Source organism: Borostomias antarcticus, assembly GCF_949987555.1.
Source record: "Borostomias antarcticus genome assembly, chromosome: 22".
NCBI classification, from domain to species: domain Eukaryota; kingdom Metazoa; phylum Chordata; class Actinopteri; order Stomiiformes; family Stomiidae; genus Borostomias; species Borostomias antarcticus.
Window position 1 is genome coordinate 14,182,149 of NC_140255.1, and position 22,718 is coordinate 14,204,866.

A 22,718-nucleotide genomic window follows, 5' to 3' on the forward strand; every position below is an offset into this window, starting at 1 on the left:
CTGAACGGAGATGTGTTTCCCACAAACAGAGTGGTGAATGGGTCTAGGGAGTGATATCTTATAATGTGGGAAAGGAAATGACGTCAAGCATGACGAACAGGATAGGGAAGTGATGTCACACAGAAACAAATGGTATTGGTCTTATGAGAATGGACTGAAAGTTGGTTTCACAGAAGTTGTAAAATGATGAACTGAAGAACAGTCAGTAGGAAAACATAAATGAACAAATGGTGTGGGTAACACATTAGTGAGACTGAAATTTCATTAACAAGACAAAGTCGCACTGAAATGAAAAAAGCATTCCCATTTTGGTTCACATTATTGGTCATAGTGTTCACCTATTCAACGATGTATGCCAAAAAAATTACAAAATTCTACTTTTGTTGTAATCTTATATCACAGTATATAATTTCTTCCTGGAAAACGGTAGGTCACTTGCAGTGACGACAACAGGTACCTTAGATTTTAGGCCAATCTCACGACATCCACCCGTCAATCAACGCTATCCTTCTATCGAATCTCTCTAAAGTTCTTAAAACCCATCCACTTGTCAATGTTCCAATCAAATTCCTCTAAACATATGTCCCACCCTCAGCTTGTTTGCGTCGGAAATACGTCAAACTACGGAAGTTAGATGATCTCAAACGTCCGTTTCAGTGCGACTTTAAGTGTTTCAGTTGTTTATCAACATACTCGTCCCAGGGTTGGGTCTGTAGGCTGGTCGGGGGGGTTGGTGGTGGGTGGGTGATGGGGGGGGGGCTATGCATGTGGCACTAACTCAGATTGTAACAGTGAATGAATGGCAACAGCTGAGCAGCAGAACTCTATCACACCTTGTGTGTGTGTGTGTGTGTGTGTGTGTGTGTGTGTGTGTGTGTGTGTGTGTGTGTGTGTGTGTGTGTGTGTGTGTGTGTGTGTGTGTGTGTGTGTGTGTGGGTGGGTGGGTGGGTGGGTGGGTGGGTGGGTGGGTGGGTGGGTGGGTGGCGCTGCAACCAGAGCAGTCTCTCACTCTCTCTGTGCCTGCTGCTGTGCTCTCCTCCTCTCTGCTGCCGTCCTCTAATCGTTCCCTCTCTTCAGCTCTGTTCTTCTTGTCATCTCCGCCGTTCCCCCAGTGGGAACCTCCTCTCTTTGGACGCCTGGAACAGCTCTTAATGGAACAGCGCTTAATGGAACAGCGCTTAATGGAACAACGCGTAGCAGGACAGCGTTGTCGTCGTGACTGACTGACGGTCACGACTCAGAACAGGAAGGATTCAGAGACGGAGAGAGACAGAGAGAGAGAGTAGAACACCCCAGGATGACGACAGGAGAGGGAGCCTTCTCCAATAATTAAAAAAACCCGCTAAATTATCAACTTTTTTTCTTATATTGAGCTGATTTTCTTCAACTTTGAAGGAGCAGAGACGTCGTGGATCCCCTTCCGCAGTGACAGAGAGGGGTGCTGGTCTTGAATGTGGTCTACTACTGACTCTTCATAGAACTCATAGAACATATTTTTCAACCCACGTCCTCTGCAAATCATCGTCCGTTCAAGTTGAATTTGGAACACCACTCCTTTTGACGGAACATTCAATGTTGACGGGGATAATCAAGCTGAACTCTTGAGGGATCATGCTGGACACCAATCACTGTCGGTCCCTCGAGCCCGCCCCCTTGGGGTGTCCCCCAATGGGAGACGACGAAGAGAAGCAGGGCTTGGGCACGGACTACGACCAACAGGCCTATCACAGCCTGAAAGAAGGTGGGCTCTCGTTCTGCACACGCTCAGTAGAGAGAGAGAGAGGGAGGGAACCTGATCTGATTTATTTGTGTTTGTTAATTAGGCTGCATTTAGGCACAGGTGTGAAGTCGTTCCGTCATTCGTTCAGGGTGTGTTTGTCAGTAGCCTGAGATAGATTCCCAGGGCGAGCACTGCTTGGTTGTCAAGGTATGCCGTCCCCTCGCTGGCCCTTCGCTAGTGTTCTGTCCCCTCGCTGGCCTTTCGCTAGTGTTCTGTCCCTTCGCTGGCCTTTCGCTAGTGTTCTGTCCCCTCGCTGGCCTTTCGCTAGTGTTCTGTGAAACATGAAGCCGTCATCGCTCCCCACGTCTGCGTGCCAGTCTGTCACTCTGGTAGCACAGTGGTGTGTAATAATCTAGCTAGCGTCCAAATGATGAGGTCATCGATGGTCAAATTGAGGTAGCGTGTAAATTATGAGGTCATTGATCTTTTATCCGCACTGATTTCCATTGCCGAAGGGACTACGGGTGAAAATTGGCCTTCTTGGTTAATCCTGACCCATTTACAATTTTATTATTGTTCATTAATGTGAACTGTCCCTGTTAAAACTAAACCAATAAAGAAAGAAAGAAAGAAGCCAAACACTGCACTATGTTGGTGTGTGTGTGCGTGTGCGTTTGCGTGCGTGTCTTGCTTGTAACATCATTAGGCCAGTGTGCTGTCCAGTGCCAGATGCAGGGGTCCTTGGGGACAGTGACGTAGGTGGGCAGACATTGAATTAGGCTTAATGACACATGAGCACTCTGGAATTAACCCAGCTGGACAGACAGCACATCAGACACCACTCTTCCTCTCTCTCTCCCTCCCTCCCTCTCTCTCTCTGTCTCTCTCTTTCTCTCATCAAACTCAGAACAGTCCTATGACTGACAGACAGAGAGAGAGAGAGACTGAAAGTTAACTTGGGAGACGGAGAGAAAGAGAAATAATTCAGCGACCTGTGTATGGGGAGGGAAACGCAGATGGAGAGAGGGGAAGATGTGAGGGAGTGAGAGTGCAAGAATTCTCTTTTCCAGAAATAGATGACTCCGTGGAAGTGCCAAGTAGCATTGCATCCATCCTGTGGCACGTCTTGGCACATTCAACAGGTTGTGGGTGACGTGACGTGAAAACTGACGTGAGTGTGTGTACTGTACATAATCTGAAAGTGTGTGCGTACCTGTGCTTATTAGCATTATTTGTGTGTGTGTGTGTGTGTGTGTGTGTTTCTGGCTGACACAAGTGAGGAAACAGATGTCGGCTGTTAGATACCCTGCCCCTGTCTCATATGCAAAAGACACAGAAAATGAATCTCCAATTGCCAGCGGCGCATATAGCAGGGGATTCTCTCATTCCCTTGGGGCCGTGCACATGAAGGTCGGAGCAGCTGTCCACCCTGAGCAGTGATGTCATGTGGTGGGCACCGACAGGTGCAGCGTGCCTCATGACCGCTCCAGGCTCAGCTCTGAACGCCGTAGTACTGCTGTCGACAGGGCTGATATAAACAAGCAGAACACTAACATCAACATTCAGGTCCCAGTCCCTTGTCATTGCTTTAAATAAATACTGTAGTAAGCCACAAAATCTTTGTTTCCGCCTGACCTACTGGCATCAATCTTTTTTTTTTTTTTTTTCTTTTTTTTTTTATAAATATCTTTATTTGATCAGGGACAATGTACAAAAGAGACACATTAACCTTGTAAAACAATGAGAGATGCATTGTACCAGGTTTAGCAAAAAGAGATGAGATTTTCCGCCCGCAGTCCCAGGGCAGGTAAGAAGAGAAAGATAGTGAAAAGATAATCCTCACGTTTCCATAGAATTGTCAGTAAGGTTAGTTATAACAAGGGGTCCTTTTGTTTGAGTAGCACGTATACCGGGAGGTAGACCGGCCAGCTGGGGATCGCGAGGTCCCCAGTTCGATCCCTGCTCCTGGCAGGAACCCCAAAATCGCTCACGTGCGGCACGTGCGGCTGTCTCCTCACAGCAAGGTCTCCAGGCCTTTCTTTGCAGAGTTTGCATGTTCTCCCCGTGTTCGCAAGGGTTTCCTCCCAAAGAAACCAATTATGAAAAACATTGCAGAAAAACAGATGCTCTTCAGTCCGGTCCCTGACCAAGACCTGGACTGAGAACTTGGACTTGGTCCCCGCCAGGCTTCATGAACGATGGCTGCCCACTGCTCCCGGCAGCCCCTGGAGGAGGACGGCTTGGATGGGAGAAATACAGGGAACAATTAGCACCGACAACGCCCGAAAAATTGCATGTGTGTGTGCTGTGTGCCGCTCACTGTGTGCAATGTGTGTGTCACGTGTGGCGGCTGTGGCTAAACCCTCGGGTCCTGTAATTTTAAAAATGTTCTATACGTGCATGGCGATTTCCAACTTACTGCTCTACACTTCTTATTTTTTGAAGAAGCTGTGGTTGTGAGAGCAGCACCCAAGACAGGACCACAAATAAGTGCTACAGTAGTAAGCAACAGAGAGATCAGATAGATACAGTAGACAGGACAGAAGTTGGTGGTTTGCTGTTCTGGTAGGCCAGTAAATGAGGCTGATGAATGTTGACTTCACTTCCCCTTCTTCCAACCCCCGCACTGAAAGCTGTTTCAACAAATGGACTTTGTTACACAGAAACACTGCTCTTTCACCTGCACCTCTATGTACAATTGCATGTGGTTGATAGTATTGATAGCAGCTTATGCTGCTTTAACACACGCACACACATCCAAAGACGCATTGATGCACACAAAACGCTAGGGATGTCACGAATAGACAGAATTTTGAACTTTGATACGATACCAATTAAATTACACGATTCACTAAACCCATTTCAATACCACTGCTCAGAAAAAGGGTGTGAGGCTAAAACAGTCGTGCTTTTAATTTTTATTTTTAACTTGCACTGCCATAATAGTAAATGTATTCCTCTCTCCATCATTCCCTTTCCTTCCCCATTCCCTGTCTTTCTCCAGCCTCCCTTCCCCCCATCCATGTCAAACAAAACAAAAGGGTACCTCAACCTAACCTTCTCTCTCCGTCCCCTCTCACTCTACCACCCCTCTCTCCACCTCCACTTCTACCTCTCCCCCTCCATCTCTCCCCATCTATCCTCATCCTGTCTCCAGCCTGCTCTCCCCTCACTGTTACCCCTGTTTCATTAAACTCTCTAGTTGGAAAGAACAAGTACATTTTGTAGAGAGTAGAAAGTCAATTTATGGGCGGAATGTCTCAAGTCTTATCACAAGTTTAAATATAATATGCAAACTAATGCTTTGATTATTGAAAATTAGTGTAACCCATTGGTTTGGTCAATTTAGTTTTGCATATTGACTAATCGTGATCAGCAGTCATAAGCATTCATCAGCTCAATAAATGGAGATCAAATCCATTCCGAATCGGAATAGAAGTATCGTTTTTCTCGGTTTAACATCCCTAGCACATGCACACACCAAGCAGTGGTCTGTGGTGTGAAGTCTGTGGTCTGGCTGACCATGTGACTGCAGTGTTGCTGCCTGCTGTCTCTCTGAGTCTTATGTAAGCGGTGCTTCCTGTTTTGAAATGTCAGTGTTTCTGTTTTCACCCCGATGCAATGCAACTCCTGAAGTTTGTCCCTCTTCCGTCTCCAGCTCTCTCCCTGTCTCTGTCTCACATCCACCCTCTTATACATGCATATGTGTATAAGAGGGTGGATGCGTATGTGAGCGCGCATACGCGGGTGTGTCCGAGGATTTTCGAAACAGGAAGCGAGTGATGCCACTTCCGCCCCCTCCCCAACTGGCAGCTTTCACCCAAAAAAAAAGGAGGTGTGAAGTAGGTGAGGAAGGGGAAGAAACAAGAGAATGAAAGAGAGCTGCTTCCCCCTCTGATCAGCTCAGTTCCCCTCTGTGCGCCCTCCTGTTTATTTACATTGCCCCGGAGCTGGTGACTGACCACAGGGGGATCGGAGCCCGCCGCTGTCCCGAGAGCCTGGACCTGACGCTGTGCTACTACAGCTCTCTCACATCTGACTGGCTGCTGACTCTCTCTCTTTCTCTCTCTCCCCTCCCTCCCTCCCTCCCTCCCCCGTCTCCCCCCCCCTGTCCTCATGCAGTCCTCCAGCTCAAGCTACAGCAGAGACGCACGCGGGAGGAGCTGGTCAGCCAAGGGATCATGCCACGTAAGTCCTCACGCCTCTAGATCTACCGTCTCTCCCTGCCCTCAGCGCCTGTCTGGGGCACGTTCTAACGTCCTGCTCACGTTAAGGCTCTAGAACGCGCCGTACGTTCTGGAACAGGTCCAGTAGCACAACTCCGGAACACGTCCAACTCACGTTGCAGCGGTGCAGTGTTCCGTTTTTTGCCTGACGGAATGGACTGTAGCATTGTGCAGACCGTGCATTGTGCAGTCTCCTTCCAGGCGAGCCGGGGTCAAGCATCAACACTGCCGCCCCGGGACTCACTGTGTGGGAGGGTGGAGGGTTATATAATACTCACTGACCTGAACTCCTTCGCTGTTCATTCGTGTTCATGTCTAAAGCAACCATAGATCCTTCAAACTGGGTCTATAGATGGCGTTACCACACCTGCCAACATGTATGCATTTTGCTTAGCAGGTACTCCTTTTGACATCAAAGTATGCCGGTGCGATTTGTCACTCAAAAGTACACGAAGAGACCAATCATAGCACTGGATTCGTGCCCACTTCCTTCACCCACCTCGTCGACCAATCATATTCGCAACTGGGGATGATTGACATGCTGCGTCATTTCAAGAGAGAGTTCCTGCTCCGTAGATTGACAGTAACGAGAGAGAGATATATGACAGCAGCTCCTGAAATGGACATTTGACAGTAACCTGGATTTTAAACGAGCACTTCCCTGATTAGCGTTCAGCTTTGTATAAAATGTGCAGTATGTTACACTTAATGTGCTTTTCCTTCCCTCAATGTTCCCTGGGGCTATTTTTCACACTTTCAAAAAAAAAAACAAATTTGGTCCTTGAGACCTATTTTAGGATTGAGAAGGTGAACTGGAAACGCCAGCCAAAGCCATCCGAGAGAAACGGACGGCTAAGCATGAAGTAAGCATTTTATTACACGGCAAATTAGAAGTAATTTTATATAACAGGCCTACTGGGCTCGGGGCTCACTCTCCTCACTCCTGACTTTTTGAACTTATTTGTAAAGGTGAACGGACTGGGGTAAACACAGACTGGAGGGATGTGGAAAGTTGAGATTTAATTGAGTTAGTTGCTTTAGCCTAGCGTGACGTATGTACAGTATTTGCAAGTGACAGTAGCTTGCTTGTTCACCAGTCATGGAAAATATGGTAAAAACATGACTTTTCATAGTAGGCTAGGGCTGCAACAACGGATCGTTAAATATCTAAAACAAACTGTTTCATTGCTCAGCTTTCTTGCTCTCTTCTCTCTGACAGCCAGTTGACACACACACACACACACAATACATGCATGGAACATATGCTGCAGTCCCCACTGCCTAACCTACCTCCTCTCTCCCACTCACTCCCACTGCCTTCTCGTCACTTGTCTCATTCGTAGATGATGGAGCAGTGTAGCATTTCATAACGGTTGCAATTCCAGATCATACATCCATGTTTCAGACAATGACTGTAGTGTACAATACAGTAGCTTCTACAAGCAACCTCCTAGCCAAGTCTAGCATAGCCAGCTAGCTTCTGTGGCTGCAGCTAATGTAACGACAGAGCTATGCTCTTCAATTGCCTTGGCTTTCAACTTATCTGCCTAGTGCTAGCTACTTATGTTGCCATCTTCATATCAGTCACTGACTGTCAGCAGCTTGGTATGCATTTCCAATTGCTAGTTAGCTAGCTAAAGCTTTGTGTATTTATCTGATTATAAGGCTTTATCTTAGCATATTATTTTGCATTACACACGTTGAATTAATTGCCGTAGTGCTAGCTTAGTTGGTGATTGTAGAGTTTAGAGACGGGGCAACACACTGGTTTAAAACTGCATAGGTAATGCCATCTATACCTTCCTCTGTGATAAACCTAGTTTGCTTCACTCTAGTTCATTCCTCACTATGCTTACTATATAATAATATGATGCCCCAATGCCATAGAGCACTCACATAAGTATTATTGTTTACTCAGTTACACTTTTTCATCTTGTTTTATTTATATCATATCGTCAACCCTGTATCGCGAAGTACATTGTATTGTGCACCGAGGGTATCATCCCATCCCTAGTTTGATGCTCAAAATTTTGTGCGGGAGAAATGGGAGCACCCCCAGTCCAGTCCCCCGCTTAATGAGGTTCTCCAAGACTTTCCTTAAGGTCGGCAGGTCTGTGTTACATTGTGCTACTTGTAGTCGCTAAGTTTCTGCTTCAGAGTTTGAAGCGCGATGGTGTCATGTGGCTGCATGTACACCCAGTGACATCATGTGGTCCGAGTTTTAGCCTGGCTTGCTTTGGCCTGCTTCGCCTGAGCCCAGTTTAGTTGCGGCCTGGCCCACTTTGGCCACAGAGGATATGTGCTCTCGATATCCCTTCGGGTTCTAGAAGGGCTGCTGCTACGTTATGTTAATGCACGATAGGACGTATATTCACGTTTGCTGATCTGTGTTGACTTGTAGCCAGGCTTGTAGCCAGGCTATGTGAGAGATGTGGTGTTTTGTGTGAGGCGATGTTGAGCAGTCTTTGTTGTGGTTATCCCACAGGCCGGCTTCCTCTTCTCTGTCGACTTCCTGTTCAGCGTGGTGTCAAGTGAGACAGAGACAGAAGGCCGTGTGCTCGTCTGTGGGAAGGCTGAGCTGCCTACAGTAGCTGGGTTCCTACGACCAGAGAAGTCACCAAGTGCACTCTTCTGTACCTGGTCCTGGTTTAGAGCACTGGAGCTGCTGAGTTTATTTTCGATGTCCAGGGCGAGGCCCCTTGGACATTGGTCACAGACCAAAATGCCTCTGGACACAATCGGATAGACCTATAACCAATCAGAGCAACGAAACGTGGGTTAGTCGTCGTATCATCATTTAAAATGGGTACAGTCGTTGTGTCAAACCCGCCCCGTATTAGATAAACGGTTGTGATTGGCACGGCTAATATCTGCGGGCTGGAACTCAGTCTGAGTGGGAGCGTGGTCAGACTGATCTGTGGAGAGAAACAGAATGCGTGTTCACGTGATCAGGATGGCGAAGCCGGAACAGCGAAGCCAGGCTAGCACTGACCAAGGTGCACAGCCTTCCGGAGAGAGTCAGCAGCAGGTCGAGCTCGCCGTCAGGGCTACTCAAGGAGCTTGCTTTGACCTGGCCTGACCTGTCTTTAGGCTCCCCTCTGTTCTCATTGGAACCTGTTTAATGCTAGAGAAACAGTGGCGGTGGTGGGGGGGGGGTCTCTCCTCCCCAGTCCCATCATGCCCTGCTGCTGCTTCTTCTTCTCTGGGGCCAGGCAGACCGCAGACAGGACTTTATGAGAGCTCAGCAGGGATCCCGTTAGCTTCCGCAGTGACGTGTCTGCGCAGACGCGGGGGCTCGCTCCTACCGTTTCCCACTGTAGACCCAGAGCACAGACACGCCTATTACACCGGCAATGTCCTCCCGTGGAGTTAATGGGTTCTGGAGCTCTAGTGTGTCTTTGGTCACACTGCAGGGGATCTGCTGTACTGTCCTGTATGAAGGGAGCCAGTGTTTCTGACCCCAAACACTCCAGGCTAAGGCTGTATTATGAACACTAAACAGACAAAGAGAGAGAGAGAGATGGAATGGGAGAAGGACAGTTATGCTAGCTAGAGATAGAGGGGAGGGTAGAAGGGTAATAGAAGGAGGGGTTGAGGGGGAGATGTGTGTGATATGAGAGACGGAGAGAGAGAGAGAGATTGATGAGTGGAGGAGGGGGGAGGTGAGAAGGGTCAGTGTATCACATGGTGCCCTGGTCTCCCGTAGTGACGTGACACACAGACAGCTATTCAGTATCCAGGCCCTGCTGAGTAGACCCTCTGGTTACTGCTGACCTGAGAGTACACTAGTCACACACACACACACACACACACACAGAGGCACACACATGCATGACACACACACACCCTCAGCAAACACACCTTCACTGTGCTGTGTGACCACACACTTTTCACAATGTATTTCATCATCACCTCCCTTGCCCAATCATTGGAGTTACATCATTGTAACTGCCAATAGTGTGTTTCAACATCCTGTGCGTGCGCATGTTTAATGTTTTTGTTCGTTGTAAAGTGTCTTTTGTTGTAGGGTATGTAGTTTCTTTTGTCTGGGAGGGTATAATGTGTGTGTGCGTGTGTGTGCGTGTGTGTGAGCGCACAGGTAAACCTGCTCACACATACAGACAGAGAGAGACAGTGTCATTCATTAATTCAACTTTTATTTAAGATTCTCTGAAGAAATTGAGGGTAAGCCTCATTTACAATGATGCCGAGATACACACACACACACACACACACACACACAAAGACCACACCAATACGACATAATTCTCAGAATGATGAATGTAGAAACCTCCTCTCTGACAGTCAATCCATCAGCCTGTTCTCTCATATCTCACCTGTCTCTGTATAAAGGTCCTGGGGCTTCATTTATAAAACATTCATCAGAATCCATACTAAAAGTGTGCGTGAGCACAAAACTTGAAAATGGCGTGCACACAGAAAAAATAAGATTTATAAAACGTACGCACGCACACCTGCACCCAATTTCCCCTTTATAAATCACAGTCCACCTGGAAATGTGCGCATGTTGATCAGCCTCGTATCCCGCCCTCTACACGCCCATAATTGTCTATGTATATCCTTTTATTGTGTTTAGTTTTATATGACCTTTTCTGTTGCACTTTGTCTTGATGCTTTTAATGTCTCATGTAAAGCACTTTGAATTGCCTTGTTGCTGAAATGTGCTATACAAATAAACTTGCCTTGCCTATAAATGGTCAGGGAACCACCTCATTCACCCATTCATAAATGATGACTGCCTTACGACAATGACGGTGATTCCTGGAATCACCTTCTTATGAAATAGAAGTCCCAGTGGCTGAGGTTGAAGGAAGACTATCGTGAGTGACAAGGCGTTGGTCTCGTAAAGTGAAAATCACAGGTTCAAATGGGTTCAATCCCTGCCCATCTGCACCACTGTCTTTAGAATATTAGATTATGAAACTGGCGGGTGTGAGACTGAGGCGTTGAAAACGATATCAGTTTAAACGCAACCGGTCCTACTGTTCACCTTATTTATGATAATGTCATAACTGACTGAAGGTTTGGGTAGAATGTGGGCTGGATCATTTGGTTACGGGTGTTGGTGGCTTTCAACAGGGTTTTGTATTGCTAATTAAACCCAGCAGTTTGTTCGTCCTTGTGAGCAACAAACTAAATTTCTATATTGTACAGATCCAATTAAATTCCCGCTTAAAAAGTATAACATATTTGAGGGGTTCTTTTGCAAAAACAGATATCTCCGTTTGGATTATCCTCATAATGTTTTCCCATTATCTGCTGTGAGTGGAGCGGGTTTAAAATACCAGTAGGCTTACAATAACATTGATTTACTGATGGTGACATTAGCTAAATCATAGTGACTGTTGGCATATTCGTAAAAACATTCACACATCCTAATATTTATTCAAGCAGTCAAACTTCTCAATAGAATAAGCTGTCTGTCTGCGTGCTTCTGCGTCAGGATTGCTGACATGAACCCATTCTCGTCACCCATTCTCATGAACCCAGTCTCGTCACCCATTCTCATGAACCCATTCTCGTCACCCATTCTCATGAACCCAGTCTCGTCATACTATGGGAGCTCTATAATGCGGGAGAGGTAATGTTGATTATTTTGCACAAGGTTGGTCTGAATTGCAAAGCGTTCCTCCAGTTTCATCCTTCTCCCCTGGGAGTCACAGTTTGACATTTTTTCAGAAATGTGCGCAGGCATGGGTCAGAGCCGCGGTACGGGTGCACACTTTCTCATGTCAAGTTTGGTTTATATAGATCAAAAACTTTGGCACGAAAAGTGGCGTACGCATCTTTCAGGGTCAGTTTTGTGCTACGCAGCCTTTATAAATGAGGCCCCTGGACTGGCCAGACTGGAGGTCATGTATGATGGATGCTTCTACAGAGCCCTCAGTCTCTGCTCTAGCTATCTTGGTCTTTAAAATTTATTATTTTACTTCTATCGTTGGTTTTAAATCTGTTCTCACTGTGTTTACATGATTTATGTTTTTGTCCATCTCTTTATGTAAAGCACTATGTGCTACATTGATTTGTATGAATGGTGCTATAGAAATAAAATGACATTGGCCGGGTTTCCCGATAAAGAACCTTCTTAAGGAACCCTTCTTAAGCAACCCTTTGCATGGGAGAAGTACTTTGGAGTTAAGTGCTTCTTAACTCGTTCGGGAAACCCGGCCATTTACATTGACATTGTCATTCTGGACTAGGGTAGAACAGCTATCTGGGTCCGTCATTCTGGACTATAGTAGGACAGCTATCTGGGTCTATCATGCTGGGCTAGAATGGGTCTGCTATCTGACGACTGTGCTAGAGTAGAGCAGCTATCTATCTAACTATCATACTGTGCTAGAGTAGAACATCTATCCTACTCCAGCAGTCCACAGAAGTACAGAAGCTGTTCACTGACTTGACGAACTGCACCCACTCTGCTCTCTTAGTTCTTCAGAGAAGCGAGCAGTTCCTCTCATCCACACATGGTGCTGGAAGATGGGCTTACCCGAAGGTTTGGTTCAAGAATTAACCCCGCGTGTCGGGGGAAACACGCGCTCTGTCGCGGCAGCCTGTGTGTCGTTTGTGGTTGGCCTTTGTGGTTACAAAACAGTCGCTCCAAGCGGCCACGTACAGTGCGGGATTTGAACCGCCGACCCCACTTGCTGCTGCGGAGGCCAGAAGACGCAGCACGCTTGTGTGATCGCCGATGGCTCACCTGACCTTCAGCTCAACCACACCAGTTCTGCTTTGACGGATTCTTCCTCAATGTCGACAGCTCTCAGCACCAAGCGGGAGCCGCTGGCAGAACCCCGAGCCTCCGTCCCAGACAGCAGCTGTTCTCACACACCGTCTCAACTCTTCCTTCTCTTCCTGTTTCCTCTGCAGCACTGAAGAGCCCAGCGGCCTTCCACGAGCAGAGGAGGAGTCTGGAGAGAGCAAGGGTGAGTGTCCCATTCTCTTGTAAGGATGCAATGGCGCAGATAGCCCACGGTTCCATACCTACCTCGGTTTTGAGTCACGGTTTCAGTTCTTTGTGTGCGTAAGGAGGAAAAAAATAGCTCTATTTCAAAAAGTCTTTCTTTGCTTATTGAACTTTTCCATTCAGACTTATTCCAGAAAATGCCTGGTGTATTGTATAATATAAAGAAATATAAATAGCGATATAAAAAACACTTCCAAATGTAAAAAAATAATAATAATAATAATTCAAATATGAAAGTGCCTCTTAGGCTTGACTACTGGTATAGTAGTCGATTCACAAAGCATGCATCAGCGCACCGCAAGGAAGTAAGATGGCTGTGCTGAGCCCAGTCAAAACTAACAGTAGGCCTATTGGAGAAATTAGGAGAATTGATTTTCTATTTAGGCTATACAAACATTGTCTTGCACTTTTTATCTATCCAACCGCATTTCTAACTTGTAATAAGATTAAGATATTCGGCTAAGTATTTTCGCTATTCCTGATGATCCGGAATCTTCTCTCTCTCCTGCTCCGTCTGCCTACCTCACGCGTGCGATCAAGGACAGGCTGCTCTGAGTGCAGTGAATGACCACAACAAACCTCGCTGACCATGCTCGTTGCTACAAGTGCCACCAGTCTTTTGCGGGAGGAAATCCTGTGTGATTATTTACTCGTGGACAGAGGCTTTCTCCAATTCGGCAGTAAAGAAATGCATGGAAAGTAGTAGCCGAAGTTTTTTTTAAATTGGCGCACCATAGCCAAGCAGCTGTCTGCCATTGAGGGGCATCCCCTATTTGAAATGCTTATGATTGTCTCTCTCACCTCTCTTTCTCTCTCTCCTCCCTTTCTCTATCCTGCTGATCTCTCCATCCCCTCTCCTGCCTTGTCACTCACCCCTTTTCCCTCACAATCCTTTTGTTCTGTCTTTCACCCTTTTGTTTCTTTCTCGACCTCTTCCAACTCTCCTCCTCATCCAACTCCATCTCTCCTCTCTCCCTCCATCTCCTCCTCCTCTCCTCCATCACCCCTCCTACTCTCCTCCTCCAACTCTCCTCTTCTCCTCCTCCATCTCTCCCCTCTCCCTGCACCCCTCCTCCTCCCTCTCTCTCCTGTCCTCCCCTCAGACGGAGGACTACCTGAAGAGGAAGATCCGGAGTCGTCCTGAGCGCTCTGAGCTGGTCAGGATGCACATACTGGAGGGTGAGTGTCCCACAGCGCCTCTGCCAGGGGAACCGGGGTATTGCACCATAAGACACTAAAACGTGTGTGTGTATGTGTCGTGTGTGTGTGTGTGTGACCGCGTTTAATGTTTTTGTTCGTTGTAATGTGTCTTTTGTTGTAGGGTATGTAGTTTCTTTTGTCTGGGAGGGTATAATGTGTGTGTGTATGTGGCAGCCACTGGTATTTTGGTCCCCATCTAGACGGACTTCGCATTGTGCTATGAGCAAAAAGTGTTATTTATTTACTTATTTTCTTCATTTTTTCATATTACGAAAGGGGACCTTGCGAAGGACCCACTTAATATAACAACAGCTTTAGGATCACTAAATAATCAAAGTCCATGTCCTGTGAGAAGTATCAACAGCTCTTAATCTTTGAAGCCCTTTAACTCTGCTTAGTGATTTAAAGTGTACCAACATTCACAAGAAGCATATATTCTTCAAATATTTGCAGATTTCATTAAATGAGACATCATTTGAATTGAAAAAATGAAAAATGACCTTTCCCTACTTGGGGACCAAATCACCAGCGGCTGTCACATATTATAATACTTTATGTATTCATATATTTCAGCACTTTCAGCCTTGAGATTGTTTCACAATGAAAAGTGCTTTATAAATAACATGAATTGTTCTTAGTATTCATGTGAGTGTGTAAGCGTCCTCTTAAGTGATTAATGGCAGAACCCAGTCAAGTATTCCCATGTGTGTGCGTGTGTGTGGTGCTGTGGTGGACACAGAGACCTTGGCCGAGCCCTCCCTGCAGGCCAAGCAGCTGCAGCTGAAGAGAGCCAGGCTCGCAGATGACCTCAACGACAAGATCTCCCACCGACCAGGCCCCATAGAACTGGTCCACAAGAACATCCTGCCTGTACCTGTCAACTGCCTACTGGGTGTGTACACACACACACACACACACACAGATATACACACACACACACAGTTATACACTTCCCCCAACAACTTGGCCTACAGGGTATTTATCATGCTCATGTACATACACACACACACAGAGATATACACTCCCCCCAACAACTCGGCCTACAGGGTATTTATCATACTCATGTACACACACACACACACACACACACACACAGAGATATACACTTCCCCCAACAACTCGGCCTACAGGGTATTTATCATACTCATGTACACACACACACATTCCAACCCACGGGGCAGCGCCTGCATCACACATTGCATGTGCTCGTGTTGACTTCACTCACAGATGTCCCAACGCCAGCGTGATCACGCTCTACATCCTCTTTCCAAATGTTGGCCGAGGTGTTTCTTTAACAGATTTCAACATCCTCGTTGTGTAACAAACTCCGCCTGCGCTCCGCTCTGCCGCGCAAAACAACAGCAGCTCGGGACCGTTTTGTTGATTGTTTATTCGTCATCGCTGTCACCTTCATAGAGGCGCCCTTAATCGTTTTGAAATGAGCGAGTGTGTGGGAGTACTCGCTGTGTTCAGAGGCAGGAGCGGTCTGGGATCACACACGTCATTAGAGGCCGAGGGATTGTCTGAGTCAAACTAACCATCGCCCTCCCACTCTCAGACTCCCCGAAGGGCGCAGGAGGGGAGAGCTCCTCGTTGGACGAGGACAGCAGTGATGCCCTGTCGCCCGACCAGCTGGCCAATCAGGACTCTCCGCTGGGCTCAGTCTCCCAGCTGTCCCCCTCTGACATGCTGAACGGAGACATGTCGCCCACACAGGTACGCACAAACACCCTCCTAATGTGGACCAAGTGCTCTGTGTGACATGTACCTGGATTGATAGCTTTTAGTTGGCCAGGGATAGCGTTGTAGATGATAAACGAAGGGTGAATAAGTGAGACTTTGAATGCAGTGTATACACACACACACACACTCACACAAACACACACAGTTCATCAAGCCCATTACTGACACTTCAAATGACCAATCGGACGCTTTATCAGTTTGTTTCCCAGCCCCCGCCTCTTCCGCCACTACCGCTGTTGTTGAATGGTGTAGACTCCTCCCCCCAGCCAAAGATGACCAATGGGACAACGACACCAGTGGCTTCCCGCGCTGCGACTGGTCAGAGCAAGGTGAGCCATCTTCCCTCCCCTGTTTACTTTGGTGCAGGAATTGAACTGCCGTGTGTTTGAGGCTTCTAGTCAACTCTCTCTATTCTTAGTAAAACAATAATATATAGAAGGGTTTCCTAGACCAGAATCTCCCACTAACCTTGTAACATCTTTTCATCTTCACCTACCTGTCATTGTTTCCCTCTTTCTACTTCCCTCCCTCTCTCCCCTCTCCCTCCCTCTCTCCCCTCCCTCCCTCTCTCCTTCCCTCTCTCTCTCCAGTCCCACTCCAAGTCCGGCTCCGACCGCCCCCCCCAGCGCCCGAAGAAGGCCAAGGACACCAAGCCCAAGGTGAAGAAGCTCAAGTACCACCAGTACATCCCCCCGGACCAGAAGGCCGAGCGGGAGCCGCCTCCGCAGCTCGACTCCTCTTACGCCAAGATCCTCCAGCAACAACAGCTCTTCCTGCAGCTGCAGATTATTAACCAGCAGCAGCAGCACTACAACTACCACACCATCCTTCCTGCTCCGCCCAAGTGAGTGTGGAGGACCGACCGTGTGTGTGTGTGTGTGTGTGTGTGTTAGGGATGGGAATTTCGACTAATTTTAAAACCGAGTAACCTAACCTGATCCTACTCGAGTAACCGATTACTCAAAAAAAAGATTACTCAAAAAAAGATACCGTCCAGACAGAGCGCATTGAACCCCGGCCCCCTCGGAGGGGAATACGTTTTTTTCCGCCGTTATTACCGTGGCGGTGCTTTCATGTCTCGTCCATGCCCTTGCAAATAAACATATTTAAAAGCTGATGTGTGGTTGGATGCATTACTTATCAGATTGAATAACCCACAGGTTTTCATGAAGCTATCGGAATCGAAAAACGCAGCCTTTTAATTTGGATGCACTGCCCAGCTCATAGCCTATTAAGCCTATCGTTAGGCTACTCTGAAAACTCTAAGCCTACAATATGCAACCAGACCTCTAATTTACTAATATAAATTAAGTATTAAACCAAGCCTTTACTGCCGATGCCGGATAACAAGTGAATTAATTTTTAGCGTTATCTAAAAAGCACCGCGGCACTCACTGCCTATTTCCAATTTATTGGACAATAATGGATGTTTCGGCGTCAAGCCTTCATTAGAGAAATGTCCATGCAAAACTAAATAGATTTATTGAACAACAGGCCTATTCATTCAATATTTCTTTATAGGCTGGAAAACGAGTAGGCTATACGCGCATGGACCTGTGCCGGAGCGCTCTTAAAAAGACTCCATATACAGTACAGCGCTTTTCTCCAGGCAGCCGCCAACGCTCTATCCTCTTTGGTAACAATTGAAGAAGGGCACAGGCGCTCAGAAATGCGCGCTTTCACGGCAAAACATGCCATATTATATAGCCTTTAGATTAACCGAGTAGTGTTTATTTTCCGACTAGCAGATTGCCTACTCGGGTACTCGAGAAATCGGTTAACCGTGCACATCCCTAGTGTGTGTGTGTGTGTGTGTTTGTCTGTCTTCAGTTACTCTGTATTCTTGTTTCTCTCTGTCTCAATAATGAACTAAGGTTCCTCACTCAAAACCAAGCCAGTTTTCAGCTGAGCTCATGGATCTGCGTTTTCTCATTTTACCTCATCTGTCCTCAGACCGCCCACTGAGCAGCCTGCTGCGCCAAACCCCGGCCCCTCCCCCTCCCGCAGTGTTCCCACCACGACCCCAGCCCCCTCCACTCAGAGCGGGGCTAGCCGTCAGAACCAACCCCCAGTGGGAGGGGCCAAGCCAGCAACGCTGCCTGCCAACCTGGATGAGTTCAAAGTGAGCAGTGCTTGGAGGAAACCGACATCATCATACTATACTATAAACACACCACATACTGCACATGACCTGCTCCCCGTGACATGCTAGAGGCTGCAGAATCAACTAAGAATGAATACATTCATTCATGCATGTCCATTCATCCATCCATTCCTTGCCTGTGTTCCCCCTCCAGGTGGCAGAGTTGAAAACTGAGCTGAAGCTGCGAGGTCTGACCGTCTCGGGCACCAAGAACGACCTGATCGAGAGGCTGAGGAACTACCAGGAGCACAACTCCGCCTCCACCAACCCTGCTGGCCCGAAAACCAGCCAGTCGCTGCCGGCCCAGTCCGGCGCCACCCATCCTGCGACCAGCATCCCGGGCGGGACCTCCGCGCTCACCCACCAATCGACAGAGCCCATGGCCAAAGTAGCAGCGTTCTCGCTGGCCCATAGCGTCGCCCCGGGGCGGATCATGCGCTTCGGCAGCACAAGCTCCTCCCCTCCGGCGTCTCCCTCGCCGTCAGAGCGCTCGCTGGCGGCCATGAGTCCTGACGAGACCAGCTGTAACGGGGACATGTTCGGCGAGATGGTGAGTCTGGGACGCGCTGGGAACGGACGTGAACCTCCCCATAGACATGAATCACCCCTATAGACATGAATCACCCCTATAGAAATGAATCACCCCTATAGACATGAATCACCCCTATAGACATGAATCACCCCTATAGAAATGAATCACCCCTATAGAAATGAATCACCCCTATAGAAATGAATCACCCCTATAGAAATGAATCACCCCTATAGACATGAATCACCCCTATAGACATGAATCACCCTTATAGACATGAATCACCCCTATGAATCATTCTCACTGAAAAAGTTGCTAACCCCCTCTCCCTTCTCATCCCCCCCCCCCCCCACCTCCCTTTTCCTCCTCCCCCAGGTGAGCTCCCCCCTGACCCAGCTCACCCTGCACCCCTCCCCCCAGCACCCCGGCCCTCCCCACCCCACGCTCCCCGTCTCCCCCCGGATCAAAGAGGAGAACCACGGCCTTCTCCAGTCCTCGTGCGCCCTCTCCAGGCCCCCGGCCGCCGCTCACCCCCCCGGCCCGGGATTGGATCCCCCAGCCAGTCACGCCGTGGACCACCCCTCCTCCTCCTCCTCCCTGGACAAGGATCAGATGCTCCAGGAGAAGGACAAGCAGATCGAGGAGCTCACCCGCATGCTGCGGCAGAAGCAGAGGCTGGTGGAGACCCTGCGCTCCCAGCTGGAGCGGGGGAAGCTGGGCGGAGAGGCGGAGGGGGCGGAGAGGACGGGTCAGTGTGCGGAGGCCCAGACCAAAGCGGCTGCGCCCACTTCCTCCTCCTCCGCCCTCCTCCCCCAGCCTCCCACCCTGACCAACGGGCTGACGGTGCAGGTGAAGGTGGAGGCGGAGGAGGGCATGGAGGGAGTGCTGGACGAGTGCCAGGTGAAGAGACAGACGCAGCCCTCCCAGTGCTCCCAGGAGACCCTGTTCAGGCTGCAGCAGATCCACCGGCTGCAGCACCAGCAGCAGCAGATCCAGCAGCAGAAGACGGAGGCCAGGCTGCTGCTGAAGCAGCAGCAGCAGAAGACGGAGGCCCAGATGCTGCTCCAGCAACAGCAGCAGCTGCAGCAGCTCATCATCCAGCAGACTCAGCAGAAGCAGCTCCAGGCCCAGCAGAAGCTGGCCCAGCTCCAGAACCAGGCCAAGGCCCAGAGCCTGCTCCAGGCTCAGGCCAAGACCCAGCAGGATAAGACCCAGGTCCAAGTCCAGGGGAAGCAGGCCCAGACTCCAACACAGGCCCAGGGCCAGCAGAACCAACAGCAGACGAAGACCCCGGTCCACGTCAGGCAGGTCCAGGTCCATACCCAGATCCAAGAGGCCCAGACCCTGAACCAGGTGAAGCTGAGTCAGGCCCAGCATAGGAGGCAGCTGAAGACCCAGAGACAACAGCAGAAACAGCAGGCTGTCACCACACAACAGGTTAACACACACTTAATAGAATAGAATAGAAAATCTCTTACTTACTGGCTATACTGTCGTACTTTGCTACTTACAGTGGCTAGGATAGCTCTGTGGAACGCTGTTTGAGTCGTGTCTTCTTCTCCACCTCTTCCTCTCCAGGTCACTCCAGTCTTCATCAGCCAACAGAACGGCTCCCAGACCATCTCATTGGACCTCCTCAAGTCGCAGACCACGCCCACCCTGGTCACCGACGGCAACGGCAACCACTACTTGATAGCACTAACCAATCACAGCGCAGACGGCCAAAGTGGAGTCTCCTCACTGGGCAAAACCAACGGACGCATTACACTGCAGGTAGAGTGAGGGTAGAGTCTGGCTAGAGTGAAAGATATTAAACGATTAATATCTTTTATTTTAAGTAGCCCCCTATAAATGATGATCTAAAGGCGCTCAAGCGATCAACGGCTTCTCTGCTGACATGCAGCATTTGGTCATGTTCATAGTTAAGGGTAGTAGTCCAGTTGAATGGAACCTGCCCGACACAGTGTGTAATGTTATGGTGAATCCAGCGCATCCCTTCTGTACCCACACAGAGGCTGCAGTCGACTCCCAGCAAACTCCCCAGCCAATCACCACCACAACTTCCCAGCACTGACACCCATCCAAAACAGCCCGAATCCGTCAGCCGGCCTATCAAAAAGGTAGGAGACTGACAAAATTGACAAGAGTAATGAAATGTCTCCCTTCTACTCGCGTGGCTGTTGGGGTTTTCAACCTTGTTCCTGATGATCTCTCTCTTTCTTCTCTTTCTCTCTCTCTCTCTCTCTCCTATTGGCTCGCTCAGGGACAGAAGGCGGGTCTTCACCTGGAGACCAATGGCGTGCCAGAGCGTAGCCTACCCGTCTCTGCCCCACCTAGCTTGCAGCCTTTCTTCGACGACGTGTCAGACTCGGACAGCCAAAGCACCACACCCCCCTCTCTCAAGGTAGAGCAAGCTGTTCTCATGGGATAATGGACAGAATGGGCAGCCTCATCTCATGTCTGCTGCTTGTTCATCTGCACTCTTTTTTTTCCACTCCAACCCTCATTTCTCCTTTTCCATCTTTCTCATGTTCTCTTCTCGCCATTCTCTCCTTCCATCCCTCCAGAGGGAGGTGTGTCCACCCTATGACAGACACACCCTGTTCACCCCTCCCTCCCCTAAACGAACCTCCTCTCTCTCCACTCAGCGCCCCAAAGTATGTCCTGCCCTCATGTCTTTTTCCTTCTGGACTCTCTCTCTCTCTCTCTCTCTGTCCATCTACTATCATCTTCAATGAACTGTATCTTATAGAGTTGCTCTGTCTTGTTAAACTGCTATAATAGCTGGTAGTAGTAGCTGTAGTTGATGGAGCTGCATCTCTGTCCCCAGGAGAATGGGCTGAGCAGCCAGCAGATGGACGACTTATTTGACATCCTGCTCAAGAGTGGAGGTAAGGAGACAGACATTGAATCTTGAGTCTTGTACCACCTAGCTATGCTTACACAATCCAGACGATCTACTGTTTGCACTTGTTTATTTTTTGTTACACTCTTGCATATTTGGATTTTTGTATATTTTATATCTATTTGTGTATTAGTTTGCTGCTGCTTTCATGCTGCGTTCCATTTGTCTTGTAAAGTTGTGATTCATAAGATACTACACAGTTTTAACTGGAACGCCCTCACGACTTGTTTTCTCTGCTTGTGAATTCGTACCACTCGCCTCAACCCCCAGTTAGCTCTGGAAGTTGTGAACAAGATGGCAGCTCCCTGTGTAACTAAGTGTATAATAACTTAAGTTATACTGTTTTATTAGAATTTCTGTCTTACTTGTATCTCATTAAATCAGTCGTACACACAGTATTCTCCAACTGTTATCTGAGGACATGTTCACGACCTCTTTTGTATGTGCAAAATACTGCGTAGTGCATTATCATCTACTGGTTTGGCTAACAAAGATAGCTGACATCCATCTTTGTTCTGAACTGTTGTTGGTGTTTACTGTACCGCGGTTACCTCGTGGGTGATGTCGTTCTCCGTCTCTCCCTCCTCCCACCTCACTACTTCAAATGGAACGCAGTATAGCACTGTTATTTCTCCTCGGGGATCACTACTTACTAGGGATGGGCAAACAATCAAAATTTATTTTTCGATAATTGAAAGAATTAACAATCAACTATCGATTAATTGATAAGCTTTTTTTCCATTAAAACAACGCCTAAGGCAGAAATAACAAATAAAGCATGTTTCCTTTAAAATATCCTTATTTCTTGTGTTGTGATAACGTTAGCCTACATTAGACTGTCCACGCATGCTGACGCAATTGCACTCAAAACGGCATTCAAACTAGACACTTCAGTCCAATAACGATCCTCTTAAATAAACAAGGCAGTGAGTAGCGTATTGTTTAACAACACATTTTACGTTAAATAAATAAAAAATATAGCAAAAATAAGCTCACCAGCAGTAACGTAAAAAAAAAACTAAATACTCACACATAGGGTACTGTAGGTAAAAAAGACTGAAAACGTAAACATTAGTGTCCTTAATAGCGTCCAGCTTTAACTTTAATCCAGTGAGAGCCTAGTAGGCCTACTGGTTCTTATTCAGAAAGATGAACATATTAACATGCTCAGGGGTGAGACGCGAACGCAATCTGGTGACAGTCAGGCCAGCCGCAGAAAACACTCGCTCTGAGGGGACCGAGGTTGCTGGGATGCAGAGGTAGG

At 48.0% G+C, this 22,718-nt stretch overlaps 1 protein-coding gene across 2 annotated transcripts in view; it reads left to right on the plus strand.

The window, feature by feature from the left end:
- Nucleotides 1-22,718, plus strand: part of mrtfab (myocardin related transcription factor Ab) — a 38,505-nt gene that overhangs the window by 13,876 nt on the left and 1,911 nt on the right. Inside the window, exons 4-17 of one of the 2 annotated variants that reach the window (XM_084456389.1) lie at nucleotides 5,843-5,908; nucleotides 12,838-12,893; nucleotides 14,038-14,113; nucleotides 14,874-15,026; nucleotides 15,693-15,850; nucleotides 16,075-16,206; nucleotides 16,468-16,721; nucleotides 17,831-17,999; nucleotides 18,175-18,570; nucleotides 18,925-19,986; nucleotides 20,128-20,322; nucleotides 20,562-20,669; nucleotides 20,813-20,953; nucleotides 21,380-21,440. In XM_084456389.1, the coding sequence (XP_084312515.1) occupies nucleotides 5,843-5,908; nucleotides 12,838-12,893; nucleotides 14,038-14,113; nucleotides 14,874-15,026; nucleotides 15,693-15,850; nucleotides 16,075-16,206; nucleotides 16,468-16,721; nucleotides 17,831-17,999; nucleotides 18,175-18,570; nucleotides 18,925-19,986; nucleotides 20,128-20,322; nucleotides 20,562-20,669; nucleotides 20,813-20,953; nucleotides 21,380-21,440 (3,027 nt within the window). The remainder of the gene's footprint in view (nucleotides 1-5,842; nucleotides 5,909-12,837; nucleotides 12,894-14,037; nucleotides 14,114-14,873; nucleotides 15,027-15,692; nucleotides 15,851-16,074; nucleotides 16,207-16,467; nucleotides 16,722-17,830; nucleotides 18,000-18,174; nucleotides 18,571-18,924; nucleotides 19,987-20,127; nucleotides 20,323-20,561; nucleotides 20,670-20,812; nucleotides 20,954-21,379; nucleotides 21,441-22,718) is intronic. The other variant, XM_084456390.1, reaches the window with a different exon arrangement.